This window comes from Protomyctophum parallelum (genome assembly GCF_964188405.1).
Source record: "Protomyctophum parallelum genome assembly, chromosome: 7".
Classification (NCBI taxonomy): Eukaryota; Metazoa; Chordata; class Actinopteri; order Myctophiformes; family Myctophidae; genus Protomyctophum; species Protomyctophum parallelum.
Window position 1 is genome coordinate 28,951,776 of NC_139705.1, and position 23,051 is coordinate 28,974,826.

At 45.1% G+C, this 23,051-nt stretch overlaps 1 protein-coding gene across 1 annotated transcript; it reads right to left on the reverse strand.

Annotated features, from left to right (window-relative positions):
• Positions 1-798: 798 nt before the first annotated feature.
• birc7 (baculoviral IAP repeat containing 7) lies at positions 799-15,773 on the reverse strand (the record flags this gene model as incomplete). Its single annotated transcript, XM_083769743.1, has 7 exons — positions 799-1,126; positions 4,195-4,260; positions 6,653-6,889; positions 10,347-10,392; positions 10,830-10,911; positions 12,067-12,166; positions 15,029-15,773. The coding sequence occupies 7 exons, from the start codon at positions 15,771-15,773 to the stop codon at positions 924-926; spliced, it is 1,479 nt and encodes a 492-aa protein (XP_083625869.1). The 3' UTR covers positions 799-923.
• Between the last annotated feature and the right edge of the window lie 7,278 nt (positions 15,774-23,051).

Sequence of the window (23,051 nt, forward strand, 5' to 3'; positions counted from 1 at the left end):
CCAATGAAGTCACCCTTTTACCAACTCGCGCCAGGCGTACAGCCGGCGGAACTCCTAACCTTAACCTCAATAAAACGATATGCCTAAACCTAACCCTATACAGTACCTAAACTTAACCCCAGTAGAACTATATCCCTAACCCTAAACTTATTTCTAACCTTATTCCCAGTAAAACAAAATAAAGAATACAAGAACCGCCGCACCGATCGGTCGGCGTGAGGTTGACGGGGGGAAAAAAAACCCAACGAGGGGATTATGGGTGACGGTACCTGTTACCCTTGAGACACGGCAGTGACGCACTCACACTCGACAACCCCACCTTCTGAGTATTGTTCAGGTCAGTGCGGGCACTCAACACACCCTGGGGGCGCAGCGAGCACACTCGATTCCCGAACGACAACGTACCGAGAGAACAGAATAAACAAACAACAAGAGGGCACACCAATGTGCTCGTTGCAAACGTATTACCCAACGTGTGTTTTAGGACATGAATGCCCTCACACTGCCGGGTGATGCGTCCTAAGATTTGACCCGCCAAACAGACCGCCCTGCAGATATGGGAACAGTGTGTTTAGCCCATTCTGGGCGGGAACCCCTTTTGGGTGTTTTAAGCATTATGTTATACTTTAGCTATTGAAAAATAGCAGATCTACCAGCTTGTCGATCTGAGATTTTTCGAAAAATCGTGAAAATGTGCTGCAAATCTTTGAATATATATTCTTTCAGGGCGAACGTTTTTAACTCAAATCTTTGCTTTTGGATGGGGGGGTCCCTGGAACAACATATTATCAGATAACATCATTTTTGGCGGTCCTTGACATGGAATATTGAGAACCACTGATATAGAAACATGAGGTTTTCCAGAAATTTGTCATGATTTAGAAGACTTTTTTTTTTAAATGTCGATGGCAGGCCTAAATGGGTTAGGACATGAAGGCGCGGACGCTTCCCCTGATGACCGCCCTGCAGATGGGACAGTGGCGCAGGCTGGCGGCGCAGTCTCCACACACCACCAGATGACCACAGGGGATGAACACCATGCTCACCAGCTTGTCCATGCACACCTTGCACGTCCTCTCCTCCTGCAGCTGGCGAAGGAGCTCCTCTGGGCTGGGGTCGCCCACCACTGGAGGGCAGGGAGGGGAGGGGAGGGAATTGAATTGAATTGAATTGAATTGAATTGAATTGAATTGAATTGAATTGAATTGAATTGAATTGAATTGAATTGAATTGAATTGAATTGAATTGAATTGAATTCGTATATCTGTATTTTAACTTTTTATGGGGTTTTTTCTCGTAAATGAATGCCCTGCTTGATCACGCTACAGTCGCTGTATCTGCGACAGATTTTTATTTTAAAAAAGAAAGGAAAAACATAAATTACAGCATTCAACGGAGCCGTGTAGTAAATGACAATAAGGTTGAAAAGTGCCCCTTTAAAGGTATAATCAGTGGTTTCGTTTTTGGCTGGTTTTTTGACCCCCAGGGGTTAACTGGGGACAGGGAGGAACTCCTTATATGGTCAGCACACTCTATAGTAGGGAGGATTATCACAACAAAACAAAAAAATAAGTGATATTTGAATTAAGTGAAATCACTGAATATACCTTTAACTGCAACCAATAAATGAAATCTAGAAAACTAGAATTGACAAAACATTTGAGTTCACTGAAAAAAGAGTCTCCGCAAAACTAACACTAAGTAAAATTAACTGAAATCACTGAGAATGTTTTTAGTCTTTGTAAATATGTCATAGAGAAGTAATTTAGCTGTGCCAGGTTTATGAAACTTTTTCAAAAATCTTCTGCTAATTTCACAAACTGACTGTCTGACTACACATTAAAATACAAAATGACCTGCCAGTGAGGAGTCCCCACTGGAAGATTACGTTTGTCCCAATCTGTGATTTGTGAAACTGAGTGAAAGGAGCCTACCCACCGACCCACGCTAGCACAGTTCCCTAAACTGTTTCATGAATGTTTTGTTGATGTTTTTTCTAAACCCATATGTTCTGCATTCCAGTTGAAGAGATTGCAGGTTGACGCCTGCCTTTGCTTTCATGAAATATCTTTAATCTAATCTATTCTATTGGCTATACTTTGAACACTTTTTCATCTACAGTATACAGAGAATAGCCTATCTATGTGCTCACAACACGTTACAGGTGTGTTTGTAGCTTGAAGATCTGCTATTTTATTTTATTTTATATATAATTTTTATCCCACGATTTTGTAACCCATTTTTCACCCTGTGTCAATTATCTAATGTGATCCTGGGCTCTACACACCCTCCGCCAACCTGGGGAGAGCAACGGACTTGAACTCATGCTTCCTTCATGCCTGAGTGTCCAAGTTGCTCCTTTACACCTGACAGGGGGAAGTTTCCCTGGTTGGACAGCGCGTGGAAGGAACACGTTATTCCAACCAGTTCTTTTCCCCTCCATCAGGCGCCCTGGCTGGCCAGGGGGCGGCAGTTTAGAGACCAGGATTACTGCATGTTTTTGTGAGGGTACCTACCCTAGGGGACACGGGGAGAACATGCAAACATTTTGATGCGCAACATGATTCTGTAAAATACTTCTGTAGAATCCAAATGACAGTGAAATCAGTTGTGGCGAGTCCGAACTTGATACCATGTGGAACTAACCTAACTCTGACCAGCAGATGGCACTGTGCACTCTTCAATGTTTGTAATCAAATAGTTGGTCTACAGTGTGGTCTCGTGTATCCAGACTATTCCAAAATCTCCAAATGATATATAGAGTCTGGAACTACACCTCCTGAATGCTATATAGAGTCTGGAACTACACCTCCTGAATGCTATATAGAGTCTGGAACTACACCTCCTGAATGCTATATAGAGTCTGGAACTACACCTCCTGAATGCTATATATAGTCTGGAACTACACCTCCTGAATGCTATATAGAGTCTGGAACTACACCTCCTGAATGCTATATAGAGTCTGGAACTACACCTCCTGAATGCTATATAGAGTCTGGAACTACACCTCCTGAATGCTATATATAGTCTGGAACTACACCTCCTGAATGCTATATAGAGTCTGGAACTACACCTCCTAAATAGGTGTAGTTGTCTCCACCAGGCCGAAGGCATGTGGGGAGAGTATGTTTTGCACTCCGTCCGTCCGCGTGTCCGTCCGTTTGTGTGTCCGTCCGTTTGTGTGTCCGTGTGTGTGTCCGTGAACAGCTAATCTCGGCCACCGTTAACCCGGTCGATGCCATATTTTGCACACACACTCCCTGGATGCCAACCATGAACCTCTGCCCCACACTTTCCAGAACGGCCTGTTATAGCGCCACCAGGAGGCCGCTTTGTGCAAAACAAGTTTTTCCATGCCATATTTTGCACACACACTCCCTGGATGCCAACCATGAACCTCTGCCCCAAACTTTCCAGAACGGCCTGTTATAGCGCCACCAGGAGGCCGCTTTGTGCAAAACAAGTTTTTGCACAGTACACCTACAGATTTTGTCCAAACATCACGCAAATTGGTACACAGTCTCTCTAGAGCCATTCAACGAAACGGGTCTTTCAGATTTATCAGACTCCATCCTGATTGGTTAAGATTGGCTTCCAAAGTTCACAGGAGTGCTCAGTTTCAAACAAAATGCTGCAAATCATGAACACATCGCTTGATTTCCGTGAAATTGTGCACCCACATTCCCACTAGGCCGAGGACGAAATGCCACATGAACAATTTCAACTCAGCCTCAAGGTGGTGCTATAACTGGCCGAAAAGTGTTTTTACCTCTAACTGCACGGATCTGTGGATAACCTGGTGGAGACCTGTGCCCGGAAGGGCACTTTTTCTAGTTATATATAGTCTGGAACTAAATCCGAGTAAGGAAGCTCCCATTTCCGTTCGCGAAAAAATATGTTTAAATATCTTTACATTTTATTTCCTTTTCTGCTAAGCAGCAAGCTTAGATGCTTAGATAAGTTTTATTTATATTATAGGATAAATTTGCGCGACTGTAAAGACGAAACGGAAGTGGGGAGGAGGCTCCACTTCCGCTTTATTATATATTTGACTCATGACAGCTCTTCCGTTGCTCCAGACTGCAAGATGGAAGCATTTGAGAATTGTGAGAGGCAACAAACAGTCTGGTATAACGCGGGACTTTGGTGATAATAGTGGGTCTAGATGTATAAAGTGTGTTGTTTTTGTGGTACCTTTCTCTCGGACAGGCATCTGGCTCCTCACAATTCCAGCGCTGGGACCCTGTCTCACATCTGACTCTGAGGGGATCGACACACCAGCACCACATAAATACACAAGACTTTTATTTGACATATTTCAAATATTGGGTTTTGACTATATGCACACCCTGGGACGTGCAGAAGAGTGTTACAGAGGCAGGGGCTGAAATTCCCTAAGAGCTTGTAGATCGGCTATTTTCCAATCTGCTATTTTCCAGTAACTCATTGGCTACTGGAGATGCGGCGATGACATGGATTTCTAAACCAATTCTTTCAACTCAAAATGCTGCGTTCAAAATCAGGAGAGTTCAGAATAAATCAATTCTCGGGTATGGCCTTCTTTCACCATAGTAAATAGTTGCATTCATGGTCTGGAGTTTTACAGACGGGTAAAAGGGCACGGGCTGAAGCCCCCTTTGATCCCCCATCCCCCCTTTGAGCCCCCATCTTGCCATCAGAGTTCGGAAGCGCTCGCTTTCAGTAAAGCAACGTCCTGCTGCCTCCTGCATTATGTGCAAATTCAAAACAGGTGGTACGCACAGGTCGTTGAGTGATATCCAACGAGCAATTCCAAACTCTGACACTTAAAAATAATCACCTGCAAGGACAGAAAATAGCTCATTACATGACATGTCTACGGTGGATTTGTATGAAACAAACACTTATAGAAAGAGGATAATTCAAGCTTTTCGTACAGCTGGATTTGTATGAAACAAACACTTATAGAAAGAGGATAATTCAAGCTTTTCGTACAGCTGCAATGTTGGTGAGTTTAAAGTTGTTTAATACAATCAGATGGGCGGCAGTGGCTCAGGGGTAGAGTGGCTGGATGGTAACCGTAAGATTGCCAGCTCGAACCCGGGCTCCCCAGACTCCCCAGACCAGATGTGCTGGTTGGTGCCTTGCATAGTTTCCGCCGCCGTCGGTGTATGAATGTGTGTGTGACTGTGAATGGGTGAATGTAATCAAATGCACAATCTATGTAAAGCGCCTTGGATAAAGGTGCTATATAAATGCACCATTTACCATTTAGATGGGAAATTGCACCTAGTTACCACCATAGATGCCTCATTGGGCGTTGCAGTTCGTTGGAGCCATATGTGTGCAAGAGTGTGGAAGGCACGTTACGTCACGCTGACTTATCAGACCCGAACATGCGCTCTGTGATGTACGCTCATGCTTCCGCGGGGCTTCGCAAGGAACCTCGGGAATGTTTTGCCCTCCCTTGAGCACATGCACTCCAGAGCCGGAAAGGGCGTCTACGTTTATATGTCTATGGTTACCACCCTGGCATTAACTTAATGGCAAGATGGCCGTGTGGTCAATGGTAATGTCTACTTGCTTGATTCAGTCTTTAGCTATTTGGGCGGAGGAGCTGGCTACGTCCTGCCGGCGAAACAACCCCCTGTCAGGTGAAAAGAAGCGGCTTGGATCATCTGTCCATTGCTCTCCCCAGACCAGTGTTGTTTTCGTCGACTAAAACTAAGACGAAAAATGTTCGTCTGCTACCCTTTTTCACTGACTAAAACTAAATAAAACCAAAATAAAAATCTATGAAAAAGACTATGTCTGACTAAAATGGGAGGGACTAGTGGACAAGAGATCCAGTTTTATGCTAGGTTGCATGCTGAAAATAGCAGATCTACAAGCTCACAACGCGTCGCAGCACGCGGCGCGTTGTGAGCTTGTATATCTGCTATTTTCAGCATGCAACAAAAGTGTAGAATATGCCATTACAACGACATCAAGGCCTGTCAAAACACATTTTAGTCGACTAAATCAACTGTAGATTTAAGTCGACAAAATCGTATGATATTTTGTCTGCTGAAACTGGACCAACACTAGAACATTCCGGGTGACTAAAATGTGACTAAATGAAAACTATTCAAAAGACTATGACTAAAACTAAACTCAAAATTTGCATATATGTGTTGGGGGGTCCTTGACATGAAAATGTTTGATCACGAGTCACGACTCGACATAGAAACATAGGGTTTTTCAGAAAACTGGCATTTGTAGAATCCTCCTCAGGTCTAAATGGGTTTAACAGTACCTCTGTTCTGGGTCTGGGTGGTCCCAGTGGGACACCACCAGGACTAACGCTTACCTCTGTTCTGGGTCTGGGTGGTCCCAGTGGGACACCACCAGGACTAACGCTTACCTCTGTTCTGGGTCTGGGTGGTCCCAGTGGGACACCACCAGGACTAACGCTTACCTCTGTTCTGGGTCTGGGTGGTCCCAGTGGGACACCACCAGGACTAACGCTTACCTCTGTTCTGGGTCTGGGTGGTCCCAGTGGGACACCACCAGGACTAACGCTTACCTCTGTTCTGGGTCTGGGTGGTCCCAGTGGGACACCACCAGGACTAACGCTTACCTCTGTTCTGGGTCTGGGTGGTCCCAGTGGGACACCACCAGGACTAACGCTTACCTCTGTTCTGGGTCTGGGTGGTGGTCCTGTCCCGTTGCTGCTGCTGCCGGTCCTCCTCCTCGGCCTGCAGGACGTCGGTCACCAGGTCGGACACGTTGGTGTAGTGTCGTCCGGTCAGAAGGTACTTGGTCCGGACCAGGCTCTCCACCACGGCCGCCTCGAAGCCCATCCTGACCACAGACTGCACCACGGGGGACAGCATGGCCGAGCCGGCCCCCAGCCCCGAGCCCACCACGTCTGGGAACAGTTATTATTATCCTACTTTATTACATGGCTTGGTTGACTGCTTGATTCTGATTGGTCAATCGCTGAATTCAGCGGTGAGTTATCTCATCATAATGACCGCTCCGCTTTATAACAGACCTCTGCCTAATCAAACCCTCTGAGCACCAGCTGCGCGGCTGTGCCCCGCTTGATTTACTGCTGTTTCCAACATGACAGCCATGTAAACACACACACACACACACACACACACTAGTGACAAACAATGTAATTTACAGCTAAACATTGCTCTCAAAAAAGTTTTTGAAAACATTTGAGCGAGAAATAGACGAAACAGTACCCTAAAATGGATTATATTTTATCAACTCACTTCCTTGTTTTCCAACAGTGCTCCAGCCCTGCAGCTGGCCAGACGCAGCCAGCGCGAACTTATGGAATACTTTTTTTTGTTAAGCGGATAATATCTGGCTAGGTGGTCATTGTCTGGATATATAATTCACCTTCAGGGAGTTTAACCACCTCGGCCTCGGTGGTTAAACTCCCTGTCAATGACCACCTAGCCAGATATTATCCCTTACATAAATGTGGCGCGGCTCGTAAGTTGAGAACCGTTTACCCCACCGATCAAATTTGACACATGCGTTCCACACTCCCGCAGGGAGTGCAGTGCCCGGTGCCCCGGTATTCTCAGTTATCCAGAACCACCACACAAGGCTCTGGTCAGGCTCTGCCTTAAATCCCCTCACCTGTGAAATGTCCAGCCTCTGGCTCTGCCAGTTGGCCTAATGAGACCAATTCCTAAGGCAATTTCCAGCCAGAGGCTGCCATGGCAACCCCACACCTGCCAATTCATTACTTAACCACTCCACTTTTCACAGTCAGTTTGCACTCTTCAACCACACGCTCATACAGAGATCTACATGTGGGACAGATATTTAAAACTGGTGCCATGACAACGGATACTATTAGGTTCCAAAGTTGCATCGTTCCCAATAGGCCGGTGGCCGACGGGCACGTTCATGTCTAATATTTATAAACGACACAAGAAGAACTAAAAGCCCACAGCCCAGAGGCCACCACGTCTGCGGGACCGGACAGGACAGGAGGACGCACACAAACTAGTAGGGTAAACTGGGTTTATTGCGACCATAGGTCACAGATTACTATGAAAACCTGCAAAACCTCTGGACTCCGTCCAGTGACTCTATCACGCCGCCACCATATATGGCCGTCTCCATATATGAAGTCCGCGACACTGACCTCATCAAACCCTGAATAACCATACACCAGAAGACTGGATCATCACCTATAGATCTATGTAGCCAGCCAAGAGCTTGACATCTGACCTCAAACCCTTAGATCTCCATATATGGAGCTGACCTGTTCTGACATTCCATATGTCGATCCTTCCGGCCATAGCTACCGTTTGTAGCCCAAGGAGTGTTTTTTGTGCAAAACTAATGCTTGGAATGGATTCAGAATGATGAAAACCCCCTAGTTTGATATGTCACATGCTACTTAACCACCTTATACGTAATTGATGTAATTAATCAAAAAAACATCATAACCGTTGATGTAAATGACGTAAACATTTTATTCCCTATAATCGGGGGTTTAATGTGGCAAAATGTAGCAACCTTTAGCTTGTTTGGCCGATGTAATCTACCTAAAACCGTCCGAAATCCCTGTGTGCACGATCTCGCGCACGCTGTCTTTATGTGCATCACTGCATAAAATGCGATATTTGGGGCAGGTTCGTCATCCATCCATGTCTTTCTTTTGTTTTAAACTCAAAGATTTTGAGCTTTTGCTTCGCACTGTGAGAAAGTGTTCTCACAGCACGGGAATTAGTATACATGTACACTGTAAATTGTGACGTCCATGTCTAAAAGTGCATTATTGGCTTTTTCCCCTAACATAAGCCCTCAATGGGGGTTGGGTTTTTGTGCTAATTCGCTTATTTCCATCTAAATAAGTAGTAAAGTGTGCCGCTTGGGATACTATTTATTTACACATTTTACATTATGAAGAGACGATTTTTGAGACGATGGAAATAAGCGAATTAGCACAACAACCCAATGCCCCATTCAATAGGCCCTGCGGTAAGCCCCGCCCGCTCGCTCAGCTGCCTCGATACCGTTGTTAAGCAGGACAAACATCAGCGAACCTCCATTGAGGACCGTGTTATGTCGGCGTTTTTCCGAAGAGGAATAGAAGCATTCATATCAACAACATTCATACTATAATAACGCCATGGTGAAACGTTGCTGTTGGGCGTCCTGCAACAGTGCTTAATAAGTACCCAGAACGTTTGGGGCATTTCTTTTTATTCCTTTCCCCGTGGGTGCGCACATCATGCACATGTCAATGTTTACATTCTGGAGGTGGAGGACGCGGCGGTCACTCATTCACCCTCCCTGCTACTAAATCATACTATTAACGTCAACTTTTACTAAACAATGTTTAAATCAATCGTCTAATAAACAACTAACAACTTACCTTGGAGCAAATGGTGTGCTTTGTAACTTTCTAATCTCCACGCTCAGTTGCTTGTGTTGGTCTCCAGCCTCCAGTCACGTTCCCTCCCACTGCGGTTCAGAAAAAGAACGCTGCTTACCATTTTCTGCACATTGTATCCAAAAAGTGAAGGTCCGCTAATGGTCTAAACTATTTTGAATTTAGGAACGGCAAATAAAATAGTTTAGACCATTAGCGGACCTTCACTTTTTGCATGCAGAAGGGGGTAAGCAGCGTTCTTTTTTTTCTGAACCGCAGTGGGAGGGGACGTGACTGGAGCCTGTGGTTGAAGACAGTTATGTGGCTGCCGTCCAACACAAGCAACTAGAAAGTTACAAAGCACACCATTTGCTCCAAGGTAAGTTGTTTGTTGTTTATTAGACGATTGATTTAACCATTGTTTAGTAAAGGTTGACGTTAATACTAGTATGATAGTAGCAGGGAGGGTGAACGAGTGACGCCACCGCCGCTTCCTCCTCTAGAATGTAAACATTGTGCGCACCCACGGGAAAGGAATAAAAATAAATGCCCCAAACGTTCTGGGTGCCTATGAAGCACTGTTGCAGGACGCCCAACAGCAACGTTTCACCATGGCGTTATTATAGTATGAATGTTGTTGATATGAATGCTTCTATTCCTCTTCGGAAAAACGCCGACATAACACGGTCCTCAATGGAGGTTCGCTGATGTTTGTCCTGCTTAACAACGGTATCGAGGCAGCTGAGCGAGCGGGCGGGGCTTACCGCAGGGCCTATTTATTGAGGGCTTATGGTAGTGGAAATAGCCATTAATGCGCTTTTGTACAAAATAACACCTGGACCTCTATGGTGGGGACGTAACAACTACAAATAAAGGTAAGAAAGCCTTCTAGTCTGAAATTCTCCTTTAAAGTCTGGTCATCTTGCCAAATAAATAGCCAAACAGCACACACCACACCACAGCCACAGTGACATACCGTTTCCAGAGCCTATGTCTCGACTGATGGGAGTCTGCATTCCACCCTGGAGAACCAACCAAACACAGAACAGAAGTCAGTTTGCGTCACGAAAGAATAGATCAGAATCGATTCAACATATTGTTGACATATTAAAGGAGCATTCAGTGATTTGAGTGACTGCTGCGGTAACAAGATGTGCACATGCACGCACTACAGTGGGGGGGAAGTGTGACAGGCCAACAGCACGTGCACCAAGGCCCGCCCCCTGCACTCGATCATGATTGGAGGAAGGCCCCTCTCATCCTGATTGGATGAAGGCTTTCTCACCCGCCACCGAAACTAGGGTTTTTTGACCCCAGGGGCTCACTGGGGACAGGGAGGAACTCCTTCTATGGTCAGCACACAAAAAAGTGATATTTGAATTAAGTGAAATCACTGAGTGTTTCCTACCACGGTCTGCCCCAGGTGGAAGTGGGTTGTTGATATATTAATGTTTCTTACCACGGTCTGACCGAGGTGGAAGTGGGAGTCCTGGATGTTGTTGACATATTCCTGTCCTCTGGTCTGCAGCAGGAAGTCACATCTGATGAGGAAATACACGTTAGTTAAATCTACCATCTGATGAGGAAATACACGTTAGTTTAATCTACCATCTGATGAGGAAATACACTTTAGTTAAATCCACCATCAAGAGACACCATTCACAAAGGGCTGGGCAGAAACCTTGATTATCTCCATATATTTTAACTGTTTTGTGTTTTGTTTTAGTTTTTTCCTAAATTAATGCTCTATAATGAACGTCACACAACAAAAGCATCAAAAAGAGAAGATCTACAAGCTTGAAATGTGGTGCGAACGAAGCGTTGCTATTCATACTTTTATTGTATGTATAAATATTTATGAAACCACAGACAGACTTGGGGTCGTTCCGGCTGATTTTAAGCGGAAGGGAAAATCTGTTGGCATACAACCACCTTATTGGTTTAGGAGATTGATTCTGTTTTAAATGGAGGAGACGATGGAGGGCTCGTCTGAGGACCACCTTCTGTGAAACGTAGCGCCACCAGGAGATTATAGCGCTACCAGGAGGCCACACACCTGACCTGGCCTGGTGGAGACTTGTGTGCCCCGAGGGGCACTTTTACTAGTTCCGTTTGGTTCCATTTTGCACACATTCAGAGCCGTGTTGATTTCATCGACTGAAACTAAGACGAAAAATGTTCGTCGACTATCTTTTTTCCACTGACGAAAACTAAATGGAAACTAAATTAAAACTAAGCTATGTTGACTAAAACTAAGACAATATATATTGACAGATTTGTCAACAAATAACAACTAGACTAAAATGTTAGGAAGGGACTAGTGAAAAAAAGATCCAGTATAAGTCATTTTACAATTAGTTGCATGCTGAAAATAGGTGATCTACAAGCCCACAACGCTCTGCAGCGCAACGCATTGTGGGCTTGTAGATCAGCTATTTTCAGTCAAAATAAGTCATTACGACGGCATCAAGGGCCGCCAAAATACATTGTGTTCGACTACATCAACTTAGTCGACTAAAATCTTATGATATTTAATCGACTAAAACTAGACTAAACACTAAAACATTCCGGGTGACTGAGATGTGACTAAAACTAAATGAAAACTATTCAAGAGACTAATGACTAAAAATAAAATAAAATGAAAAAATTGCTGCCAAAAACAACACTGGTTCAGAGACGAGAGGCGTTCGTAGTACCGTGGGAACCACTTGGCGTGCTCCTGCCACGGGTCGTCTCCGGGCTCCCAGTTCCTCAGCCCTCCGTCGCAGAAGAAACACTTGACGTTGTCGCCGTGACCTGAGGACACACACAGCGAGAACCGGAAGATTGGGCTCCCAGACATGGGGGTACAGTCAGGAAGAACCTCATTCCTAACCTTAACCTCGTTAAAACTATATCTAAACCTAACCTTATTACTACACTTAACCTCAGTAAAACTATGTCTAAACCTGACCGTATTCCTAACCTTAACCTCAGTAAAACTATGTCTAAACCTAACCTTATTCCTAACCTTAACCTTGGTAAAACTATGTCTAAACCTAACCTTATTCCTAACCTTAACCTCAGTAAAACTATATCTAAACCTAACCATATTCCTAACCTTAACCTCAGTAAAACTATGTCTAATCCTAACCTTATTCCTAACCTTAACCTCAGTAAAACTATGTCTAAACCTAACCTTATTCCTAACCTTAACCTCAGTAAAACTATGTCTAAACCTAACCTTATTCCTAACCTTAACCTCAGGAAAACTATGTCTAAACCTAACCTTATTCCTAAACATAACCTCAGTAAAACTATGTCTAAACTGATACAATAATGGGGGCGAGTGGTCAACAGAAAAAATGGGGCGAGTGTTCCGGTTACCGATCTCGAGGTTGTTCGACACTATAGCTCACAATATTTAGCTGATTTTCATGAATGACGGCATGTGTGGACATTTGAGTGATACTGTAGCTTTGATGGCTTCATAGATGTGTTTGACAACATCAGTGGTGTGTAAATTAAATGTTTGTTTGTTTACAACTTATCTTTGCTAACATGTTGGATTCATATTAGATATGCTCCGATAATCGCCACAATCGACAATTTACCCTATCTGGAGAAAACAATATTTTATTTACAGTACACCATTTAAGTGGTATAAATGTCAATCAGACATATAGTATAATATCTTTGTGACAACATTCTCGCCTTCCTCCCCACACACACAATACAGGTTTTGATGTGGGTTTTGAGATATAATAATTTTGGAAATATTACGCACAAAAAAACCCCGATCGGAGCATCCCTAATTCATATACTTATGTTCAAAGATTATCATTTTTGGAGAAAATACGAAAACCTTCCTATCACCCACACATTTATTGGCAGACCCCGCCCTGCAGTGTAAAACCTGAGGATCGCAGGCCTATTATAATCATTCAGTGCAATAATGAGTCTCTTACTCCTACAGTATATGCAATATCTAACCCATTCCAGGCGGGAACCCCTTTTGGTGTTTTATAAATTATGTTATACTTTAGCTATTGAAAAATAGCAGATCTACAAGCATAGCGCCGCACTATGAACTTGTAGATCTGCTATTTTTTATTTATTTTTAAATGTGGCGCACATCTTTCAAAGAGAGCGTTTTTAACTCAAATCTTTGCTTCTGGGGTGGGGGGGGGGGGGGTCTATGTAGATCTGTTCTTTGTCACTTCCGGTACACATTAGGCTGCAATCACGCAAAAAAAATAATACCTATGTTACATATTTTGTGTAATATTATACATATTTGGAAAATGTTTTTAATTAAATCAATAGCCAAAAACAATGCATAGCCTATACAAAAAAGACATTTCCCAGGACCTTTGATAAATTCCAGGACCCTTGATGAATTCCGAACCAATATTTCCAGGAATGTCATGACTTGAACCGTGCTGCTTTTTTCTACGAGCTTTCCTACAAGCTTTTCTATGAGCTTATACGCTCTGTATATAGATCTGCTATTTTCTGTGAATGTTCTGTGAAAATTTGATATTTGATAGCAGAGCCATAGAACGGTTGGCAGCTAGTTGCTTGAGCTCCTGATACCTCAACTTGTTTTACCTATTATTCTGCTTTTCTAAGTCTTCAAAGTCTTTAATTAACCCATTCGGAACAGGAACCCCTTTTGGTGTTTTAAGCATTATGTTACACTTTAGCTATTGAAAAATAGCAGATCCACAAGCTCATAGCGTGGGGGGGGTCCCTGCAACAACATATTTTCAGATGGGGTCGGCGGCCAATAACAATAACAATATTTTTGGGAGTCTATATATAAGGCTGTGCATGGTGGTACGTGTGGCAGCTTCTGGTCAGTCAGATCTATATGTAAACGCAGCCTCCAGCTGGTCCTGTCCAGGCTTTTCTGTCCCCCAAAACCGCATGACTCAGCTGGACAATTGTCCTCCCCCCACACGGGAACTCTCTCACAATGAGGGACCGCATAGTGTCCCGACAGTCCAGTGGCTACTCTGTGTGTGTATATAGCTTAAATAATATTCCATTGACAAGGACTATTCAAAAAAATAATTTTATATAGAATATTTAGTGTTTTTTAAGTGGACAACAATGGACGCTGGTCACTCAAGCTCACAATGAGGGACCCGTGTGCCACTCTGTGTATACCGGTAGCTTATATTCCATTGATTTGCCAACAAGGACTGCGATTCAAAGATAAACTCAATAATATACTAATATATACTAATATACTTTTAAGCATAAGCTTGTGAAATAAGAATATTTAGTGTTTTTAGTGGACAATTGTCCAGTGGCTATAGCCTACTCTGTTACTGTATAGCATATTCCACTTTGATGAATTGAACAAGGTGGACCCTCTTGTAAACAAGTGTAATTCTTTATTATTGGGTCATCCACTCAGATTTAACAGTCTTTGTATTGAGTTTGTGCTTGAAATGTAGGCCTACTGTAATTCTGCAAACTGTTAATAAAAATTCCAATCAATCAATCAACCATTGAGAGCAAGGACTGCTATTCAAAGATAAACTTTAAACTCAATAATATACGGATTTGTGTACGCATAGGCAGGCTTGTGCCTTGTGAAATAAGAATATTTAGTGTTTGATTATGCATGTTGATCGGTCGGGTCAGTCGGTCTGTCATGTCACCACCAACCTGTGTAGAAGAATCCCGCTCTGGCCAGGTCGTCCGGCCGGATGGTCGCGCCGGGGGGCCAGCTGTGGAAGGTGCTCAGGCGGGAGTCCTGCGCCTCCATCTCGGGGTACACGGCCTGTCCCATCGGGGCTCCCTGCTCGTCCACGGTCAGCCTCTGGAGCTGACTGAGGAGCTGGCCGTCCACGGAGTCCGTGTCACTGTCAGAGGAGGAGGAGGACCCCTCCTCAACAACACCAACAACCCCCAGTCCTACTAGAGGAACGTTCCCGACGGCTCCTCCACCACCACCCCCCGGGTCCCCACCACCACCCAGGCCCCCGAGCAGCACGAAGCCGCAGCTGGGGAAGTGCCTCCGGTGCTCGGCCGCCGCGTCGTCCCCGGCCGCCCAGCAGCGGAGCACGCCGCCGCAGCAGAAGCACTGCACCTGGTCCTCCTCGCCCAGGAAGAAGAACCCGGCCCGGGCCAGGTCCCCGGGGGCCACGGGGGCCGAGGGGGGCCACGGGGACCACCTCCTCCCCATCCCCGTCCCCGTGGCCTGATCGGCGCCGGCGGGGGGGCACGCCGGGGACGGGGGGGACGGTCCCCCGAGGGGGTCCAGGAACGTTCGGAGCCGGTCTCCTTCCCCGCGCATGTGGGGCTCCTCCAGGGTGTATGTTGTTGTGGTGCTGGTGTCATCCGACATGATGGCTGCTTTCCTCCTCGGCTTGTCTTCGTCGTTTATTAGTCCGCTGCTGCTGCCAGTCATCCCGTTTGCGTTCCATAGTAGTTGGACTAGGAACTGGCTCTATAGTGGGACTGCTGCGCTGCGCAGGCTGCTTTATTATAGACACACTATGCTTGTATACTGTTAACAGCTGGGTCCGGCAGCACAACATGGGGGGGGGGGGGGGGGGGGGGACGTTCCAGAACAGTCATGATAACAAACTAAACCGAGGCTGCCTGCTGCTGCTGTGCTGCTGGCCAGCAGTGTTGATTTCGTCGACTAAAACTAAGACGAAAAATGTTAAGGCTCGTATTGGCTACGCCATAAAGAATTCCTGTGACGAAAACGACATGGAAACTAAATAAAAACGAATGATGACTAAAACTATGAGACTAAATACGTATAGGCCTACTGACAATTTGGTCAACAAATAAAAACTAGACAAAAATGTTAGAAAGGGACTAGTGGACAAGAGATCCAGTAGGCTACAAGACACAAGTCATTTTACAATTAGTTGCATGCTGAAAATAGCTCGTAGCTTGTAGATCTGCTATTTTCAGCAAGTTTAAAAACAGTCATTACGAGGCATCAAGTCGTCATGACTGTGTTAGTCGACTAAATCAACTGTAGATTTAGTCGACTAAAATCTTATGGTATTTAGTTGACTAAAACTAGACTAACACTAAAACATTCCGGCCGGGTGACTAAATGTGACTGTTGCCCGCATGTAATAGTCTGGAATTCAAAATGTACTTGAGTAAAAGTATTGGCATCATAATGTACCAAAAATTGAAAAATACTCATTATGCAGAATGTCTCATTTCACCAGTTTTCAATAGGCCTAACATGTATAAAAAGATCTTTTGAAAATAGCAGATCTACAATCTCAGTCACAACACACGACACGACATATTGTGAGCTTGTATTTTCAAATAACCAAAATATATAGGCCTACAGGGCTGAAGTGGATAATAATCACATTTCCAATTAAGTATATACTGTAGTATATAAGTATAATATTTGTCATTTATAGTGGATAAGTAAAAGTATTGAAATTTGTACTTAAAGTAGTGGCTATAGTGGCTACAGTAAAGTAAATGTACCTTCCACCAGTGTCAAACAACAAGCCTGCAGCCTGCTGGCTCAATGGGTGCACTGCTCATAGGGATGTACAGAGAGTTAGAGAGGCAGGGGCTGCAATCCAATAAGAGGACACTTCTGGACAAGAATAGCAAAAATAGCAGATCTACAAACTCTCAACGCAGCACGATACGGTTTTTTTGTCACTGAATCTGGACCACTAGCATATTTCAGGCAATCTCCAAGTGTCACCCCAACCCAGAGGTTGACTAATCTTAGCCCACATATCTGCATGCACTCAAAAGCCAACAGTGGTCCCTCGTGGGTTGATTCAGGGTGGTGCCGGCTGGCTCAATGCACTGTGCATGCACTGCTGCAGGGAGAGTGTTAGAGGGGCAGGGGCTGAAATCCCGTAAGAGGATTTTCAACCATTTTCATTTCAAGGACCCCCAGTGTGATATGCAACAGGCCACAGACCCCCATTTAATGGCATTTCTATCTCTGGAGACTGGAAACCCAACGTCTATTGAAACATCACTGTTAATTTAACTCTGAGAGTGTAGAAATGGAGTGTAGAAATGTTCTCCTCTAGTCCAGGGGTTCTCAACCAGTGGGTCGCGACCCCCCAAAATTTATTTTGGGGGGTCCCCAAATTATTTTCAATTATTTTTCTTTGGTACTATACGTTGATGCCCCCTGGTGGCCAAGTGTGCTCGGAGCAGTGTGTGCCGGATCCAGTACAATTAGCCTACAATTTTCAATTTAGGCATTTATCAGACGCTCTTCCAGAGCGATTTACATTAAGCAAGAACAAAAATAAAAAGCATGGCAATACATCACATACATAAAAAGTACTTATCGTGAAACATGCGTATACCTAAGACGTAACAGTGGAATATATCTATGGAACTACATATAAACTATACTACACATACATACTATATTATTTATTATACTATATAAAGTGCTATGACTACATAAAATGCAATTCTATTGCGGTTTACGTAACATGCCAAGTCTGTATAAAATGCTATCTATTAAGTCTACATATAGTGCTACATCTAAGGGGCTAGGGTAAGTGCTGCGGGCCATATGGAGTCTGAAAAGGTGGGTTTTCAGACTACAGTGTTGGAAAGTAACCTACATTTACTGAAGTACCATTTTGAGGCTTTTTGCCTTTTTTATTGATAGATGAACAGTAAATGGGGAGAGAGATGGGGGGGGGGGGGGGGGTGACACACAGCACACAGGTTGTCGGAGTGGGACTCGAACCCGCAACATGCTGTAAAGCTGGATTACCAGCACAGGTGCCCAGACGGCTACCCCAGCCAGGGACGTGCAGAGAGTGTTACAAGCTCACAACGCGTCGCGCTGCAACACGTAGAGAGCTTGTAGATCAGCTATATTTTCGGGGCACAACTAGCACTCTTTAGCTAGTGGAGATGCGGTGTGTAACGACATGGATTTATAAACAAATTTGTTTATTTCACCATATCAGTAGGCTATAAGATAAGGCTGCATTCGTGGTCTGGAAAGGGCAGTTGTTTTACAGACGGGTAAAAGGGCATTCGTGGTCTCGAAAGGGCAGTTGTTTTACAGACGGCCGGGTAAAGGGGGCAGGGTCTGAAGCCCCCTTTGATGTCTATGTGTGCACGTCCCTGAAGCCAGCCGGCCGGGCCAGGTACTTTTAGTATTTCCAATTGTATATACTTTCACTCCACTATGTGTACCATAGGCCTACCTACATCTCCTACTGCTCTCAAAGGGAACCTACGGACGGCTGCAATTTGAAACTGCTGGCCCCCGTAAAAGAATAAATCTGAGTCCCCCCCCACCCTGTTTCCCCCTCACTGTATATTTGTATTTATCCTTTTTACCTCCTTCTGTCGATTTCCTGTTTTTTGTTATGTCACTCATTCTTGAGATGAGGGACAAAAGTGGAAAAAACATGTCCCACACATAAGAGCCTTATTATTGTTAAAAATAAATTAATTTAATAAAAATAAAAGCACTTGCAAAGTTACATGTAATACAGTTGTGCATTATTATGCCATTCATTTCATTATAATTGTTTTCATATGCCATCTGAATTAGTTAAAAGCAGGCACTGTACCCAAAAACGCCTGTATTTAGCCTGTCCCCAGCAAGTGGTCATAATTTCAAACTGCTAAAAAAGTGTCTAATACTGTCACAATCACATAAATATACATACTAAATTAAAGTAGATTGTCAACAACATAGCAAACAATATACACAATAATTTTTTCCATTAGTTATCTCATATCAAATGTGTGTCCCACGTCTCCCGTCAACTCCGTCAGGTTTTTTAAAAGTCTTAAATTAATCAGAAAATATTGTCGACAGATTTAGCCTGAAGACTCCTTTTCCAAGTCCCGTTTGTATTTGTTGCAACAGTGGAGCTGTAACTGAGGGGGACACCTCCGGTTACTTAAATTAAACACTGGTTGAGGCGGACAATATGGACTTAATTCCGATCAAAGAATTAGGCTCCGGAGAAGGGATATCTTCCGCAGATTTATTTGCAATGTGATGTATGTGTGGTCTGGAATACACAATAAACATAAATAAAGAATAGCATCAGTAACATGAACTTGAATTAACTGAAATATCCACTTAAATAGCCACAGCAAGATTGATGCAATCACTAAACAAAGATATGCAGTATGCACCTATATTGATCAAACATTGGTAGGCTACACAATTATTAAACCCAAACTATGCATGTTAGACTCTTTCAATACATATTGTATAGTTCTACAAGGAAATCAAAACTCCATATTGTATATAACATATTAAGGCCAAAAACGGTCCAAATGTTGATAAACATGTAAATAATTAAATACTGTAACATAGAGTGACATAAACAGCATAAAAACGGACTACAGGCAGTAGGGAGCTAAGCTAACCAAACAACCATGTGCTGTCAATTAACCAAACAAACTATCAAACTAATATACAGAGTCACAGATATTATTTAACACTTAAGTAACACTTATGACCCAAACATAGTACTTACTTTGATTAAAGAACGCACAGAAGATACAAAACAAATACAATACACGGCTCTCAACATGTTGGACTGACTGACCATGCTGATGCCAAACGCTAAACTGCCTAAACTGCCTAATTTGACTGCCTGTGGAAAAGTACCAGCCAATACCAGGTCAGGCCACTAGGCGGCACTGACAGGCTTTCTGACACAGCCGCCCCCAAATGTCTATCAATGTCATTTGTAATCACTAAGAAAGGCTGTCAGGGGAATCCTTTCTTTCAATAGTCTGTGAAGCCCAGCCCTGGTAGGTACTGGCGGATGAAGACACACCAGAAGCTATCTTCCAGCGCCTGGCTGTGTCTCTCTGTCAGTTGAGGTAGTGATGAATCTCGGCATGCCATGCCCAGATTGTTGGGGAATATTAGGTTTGGCGTAAGGGAGCCTAGCTGGCTAGATGAGGAAATGGGACATTTGCCCTTGAGGGCTTCGGCCTCATGTGGGAATGAGTCCATCTGGGCTGGTTGTAACAGCAGCTTCGGTGTTGCAACGTAATCAGGCAGGTCCACTTTGGCGGCAGCCGCCCCGTGAAGGGACCTCGCAGTATGCTGGAGAAGCTCCTTCCGGGTGTAGAAGAGGCTGGGGTTAGGAACCTGGGAAGTAGGATCTACAGACACTGCTCCAATAGACACAGTCTGCTGGGGATCTTCTGCCAGATTGGGCAGTACGGCTTCCTGCATATCTTGGAGAGTAATGCCTGAAGTTAGCAAGGGGAGGGATGTAACAGTCGCTATCTGTGACAGAACGTAGGCTTGCTGGTCCTGCTCAGATCTGATTGCTACCTTTGAGGTCAGGGTGTCAACTTGCCATGGGTGTACCGGAGGACTGGGGAGTGAAGCAGTTGTGATGTGGAGACATTGTTGATCCCCATGTGAGCTTTGAACGGGACCCATCGGACCTTGGAGTGACCAGCCAAGTCGTGTGTGGATGGCAACAGGTCCCTCTTGTGGTCCTTGGCATACAGGTTGGATGGGAGTGAGCAGGTGAGGTAGGTCAGACCCAATCAGCAGTAACGGCAGTGCATGATCCACCCGGGGTAACGGGAGCCCTCTCAAATGTTTGTACTGCTTCTGTAGATCAGAAACTGGATAGGTGTGCTCAGCAAAACTTAACCCATTAGCGGTGAAAGCATTGGAGATTCGGTACCTCTCAGTAGGCTTGAGCAGCGGGGATATCTCGAACGAGACGGAGGCACCATCGAGTATCTTGACACTCTGGTGGACGGTTCGCAATGGGAGAATCTCTGGGCAGGGAGTGAGATTGAGTCTCTGTACAACCTGAGGGAGAACAATACTCCTCTGTGATCCGTCATCGAGGACAGCATGGGCTTCCATGGTGTGGTCACCGTTGTGGAGGAGCACCTTCACCACTTTCAGCATGACACTCTGAGAGTGGTTAGGCCTGTCCCGGTATACTTTGGTTGGTGGAAGGCTGACCATTAAGGACGAACTGGAGGTTTCCTGGATAGAGTCATGCAGAACTGTAAGGTGTAGCTCTTTGCAGACATGACATGGGCGCTTCAGTCTGCATGTATCCACAGCATGTCCTCGACCACATTTCCAACACCTATGGTCCTCTGTAATCCACTTGACAATCTGACTGGTGTCAAACTTCTTGAATTGCTCACAGGCGTTGAGGTAATGATCTTGGTTGTCACAGTAAGGACAGTAGGGAGTAGGTTTAGGTGTAGTAGCCTTCTCTTCCGCTGTAAGGAAAACTGGGGTTGGCCTTTGCTTTGGCGGATTGGGCCATTGTTCTTTCTTAACTGGCTTGGGATTGTCGTTCTCATAAAGAGCTGCGGCACGACTGGAGATGCGTTTGGCTTGTGACTTGACCTGCAACCAGGTAGCTAGGTCGGAAAGAGTGTAGGTCTTGTGGGTACCCGACTGTAGAATGTGGTGAGTCAGGCAATACTCCACAAAGCCGTCCCGATAGGCTGGAGGCATCTTGCTGAGTAAACGGTCCACGTGTGAACCACAATGGAGCTCGTAGCCACCTTGCCCTTCAAGTGTCTTTAACATCCCCACTAGGGACTGAACAGAGAGAGCAAAAGTGTCAAAGGCAGTAGCATCACCCATCTTCAGGGCTGGGGCGTTGAGGATGGCACCCAATTCAGACTGGACCAGTTGTCTTGACTGACCATACTTCTCCTGAAGGGCCTGCAGTGCTGCGGTGTATGGCTGTGGTTCATGCATGTACGCCTTGGCTAGCTGTAGAGCACTAGGGAGTTTCAGGTGGTTGAGCAGCACTTGATATTTATACTGCTCACTGAGATGGCTATGGCAGCTCACCAAACTGTCCAGTGCCATCTTCAATAGAGCAAAGTCACTCTCACAGCCACTTTGGAACACTGGCAAGGTAGGTCTTGGGATGCCATATGCCGAGGCAATTAGCAGCTCAGCTCCGGGTGGTGGTTGATAACCAGGGTAGGAAGCTCCAGGGGATGGTTGGTAACCAGGGTAGGAAGCTCCGAGTGGTGGTTGGTAACCAGAGTAGGAAGCTCCGAGTGGTGGTTTGTAACCAGGGTAGGAAGCTCCGAGTGGTGGTTGGTAACCAGGGTAAGGAGCCCCGAGTTGTGGTTGTTGTACGATTGGTGTTTGTGCTGTAGTCTGTGTTGCTGCATCTGGTACAGCTTCGGACTTGACTACAGTTGACGGTGAATACTGTTGCACTGGACCAGGTACAGGTGGTGACAATGCAGGTGGCATGGCACGTGATGCTATCTGTGCTGGGCCAGAAGGACGTGGCCCGTGGACAGCTGGAAGACGTGTGGCTTGAGATGCTTGCTGCTTAGAGGGTACAGCTTGTAGTGCTGGCTGCCGAGGTGCAGCTGGGGACACAACAGAACCCTGAGGCCCAAGTAGGGGGTGCTGCAGGAGCTGGGAGTCTGGAAGAGGCGCAGTAAACCATGATGGCAGCCGATGACCTACAACAGGGGGCAGGTCACGGCTCTGGGACACAGGTTGTGGAACAGTGTTAGTAGTCTGGGTGGCTGTGGCTACCAGCACTGATGAAGGAAGAACAGGATATTGGGCAGAGGAAGCTGCAGCTGACATCATTGGATTAGTGGTTATTGAATGTTGGGGCAATGAATGCCGGCTGTGGACTGAGAGTGCTGTAGTGGACTGGTGAGAGCTGCTGACGCTACCAGGTGCTGATGAAGGGCCTGA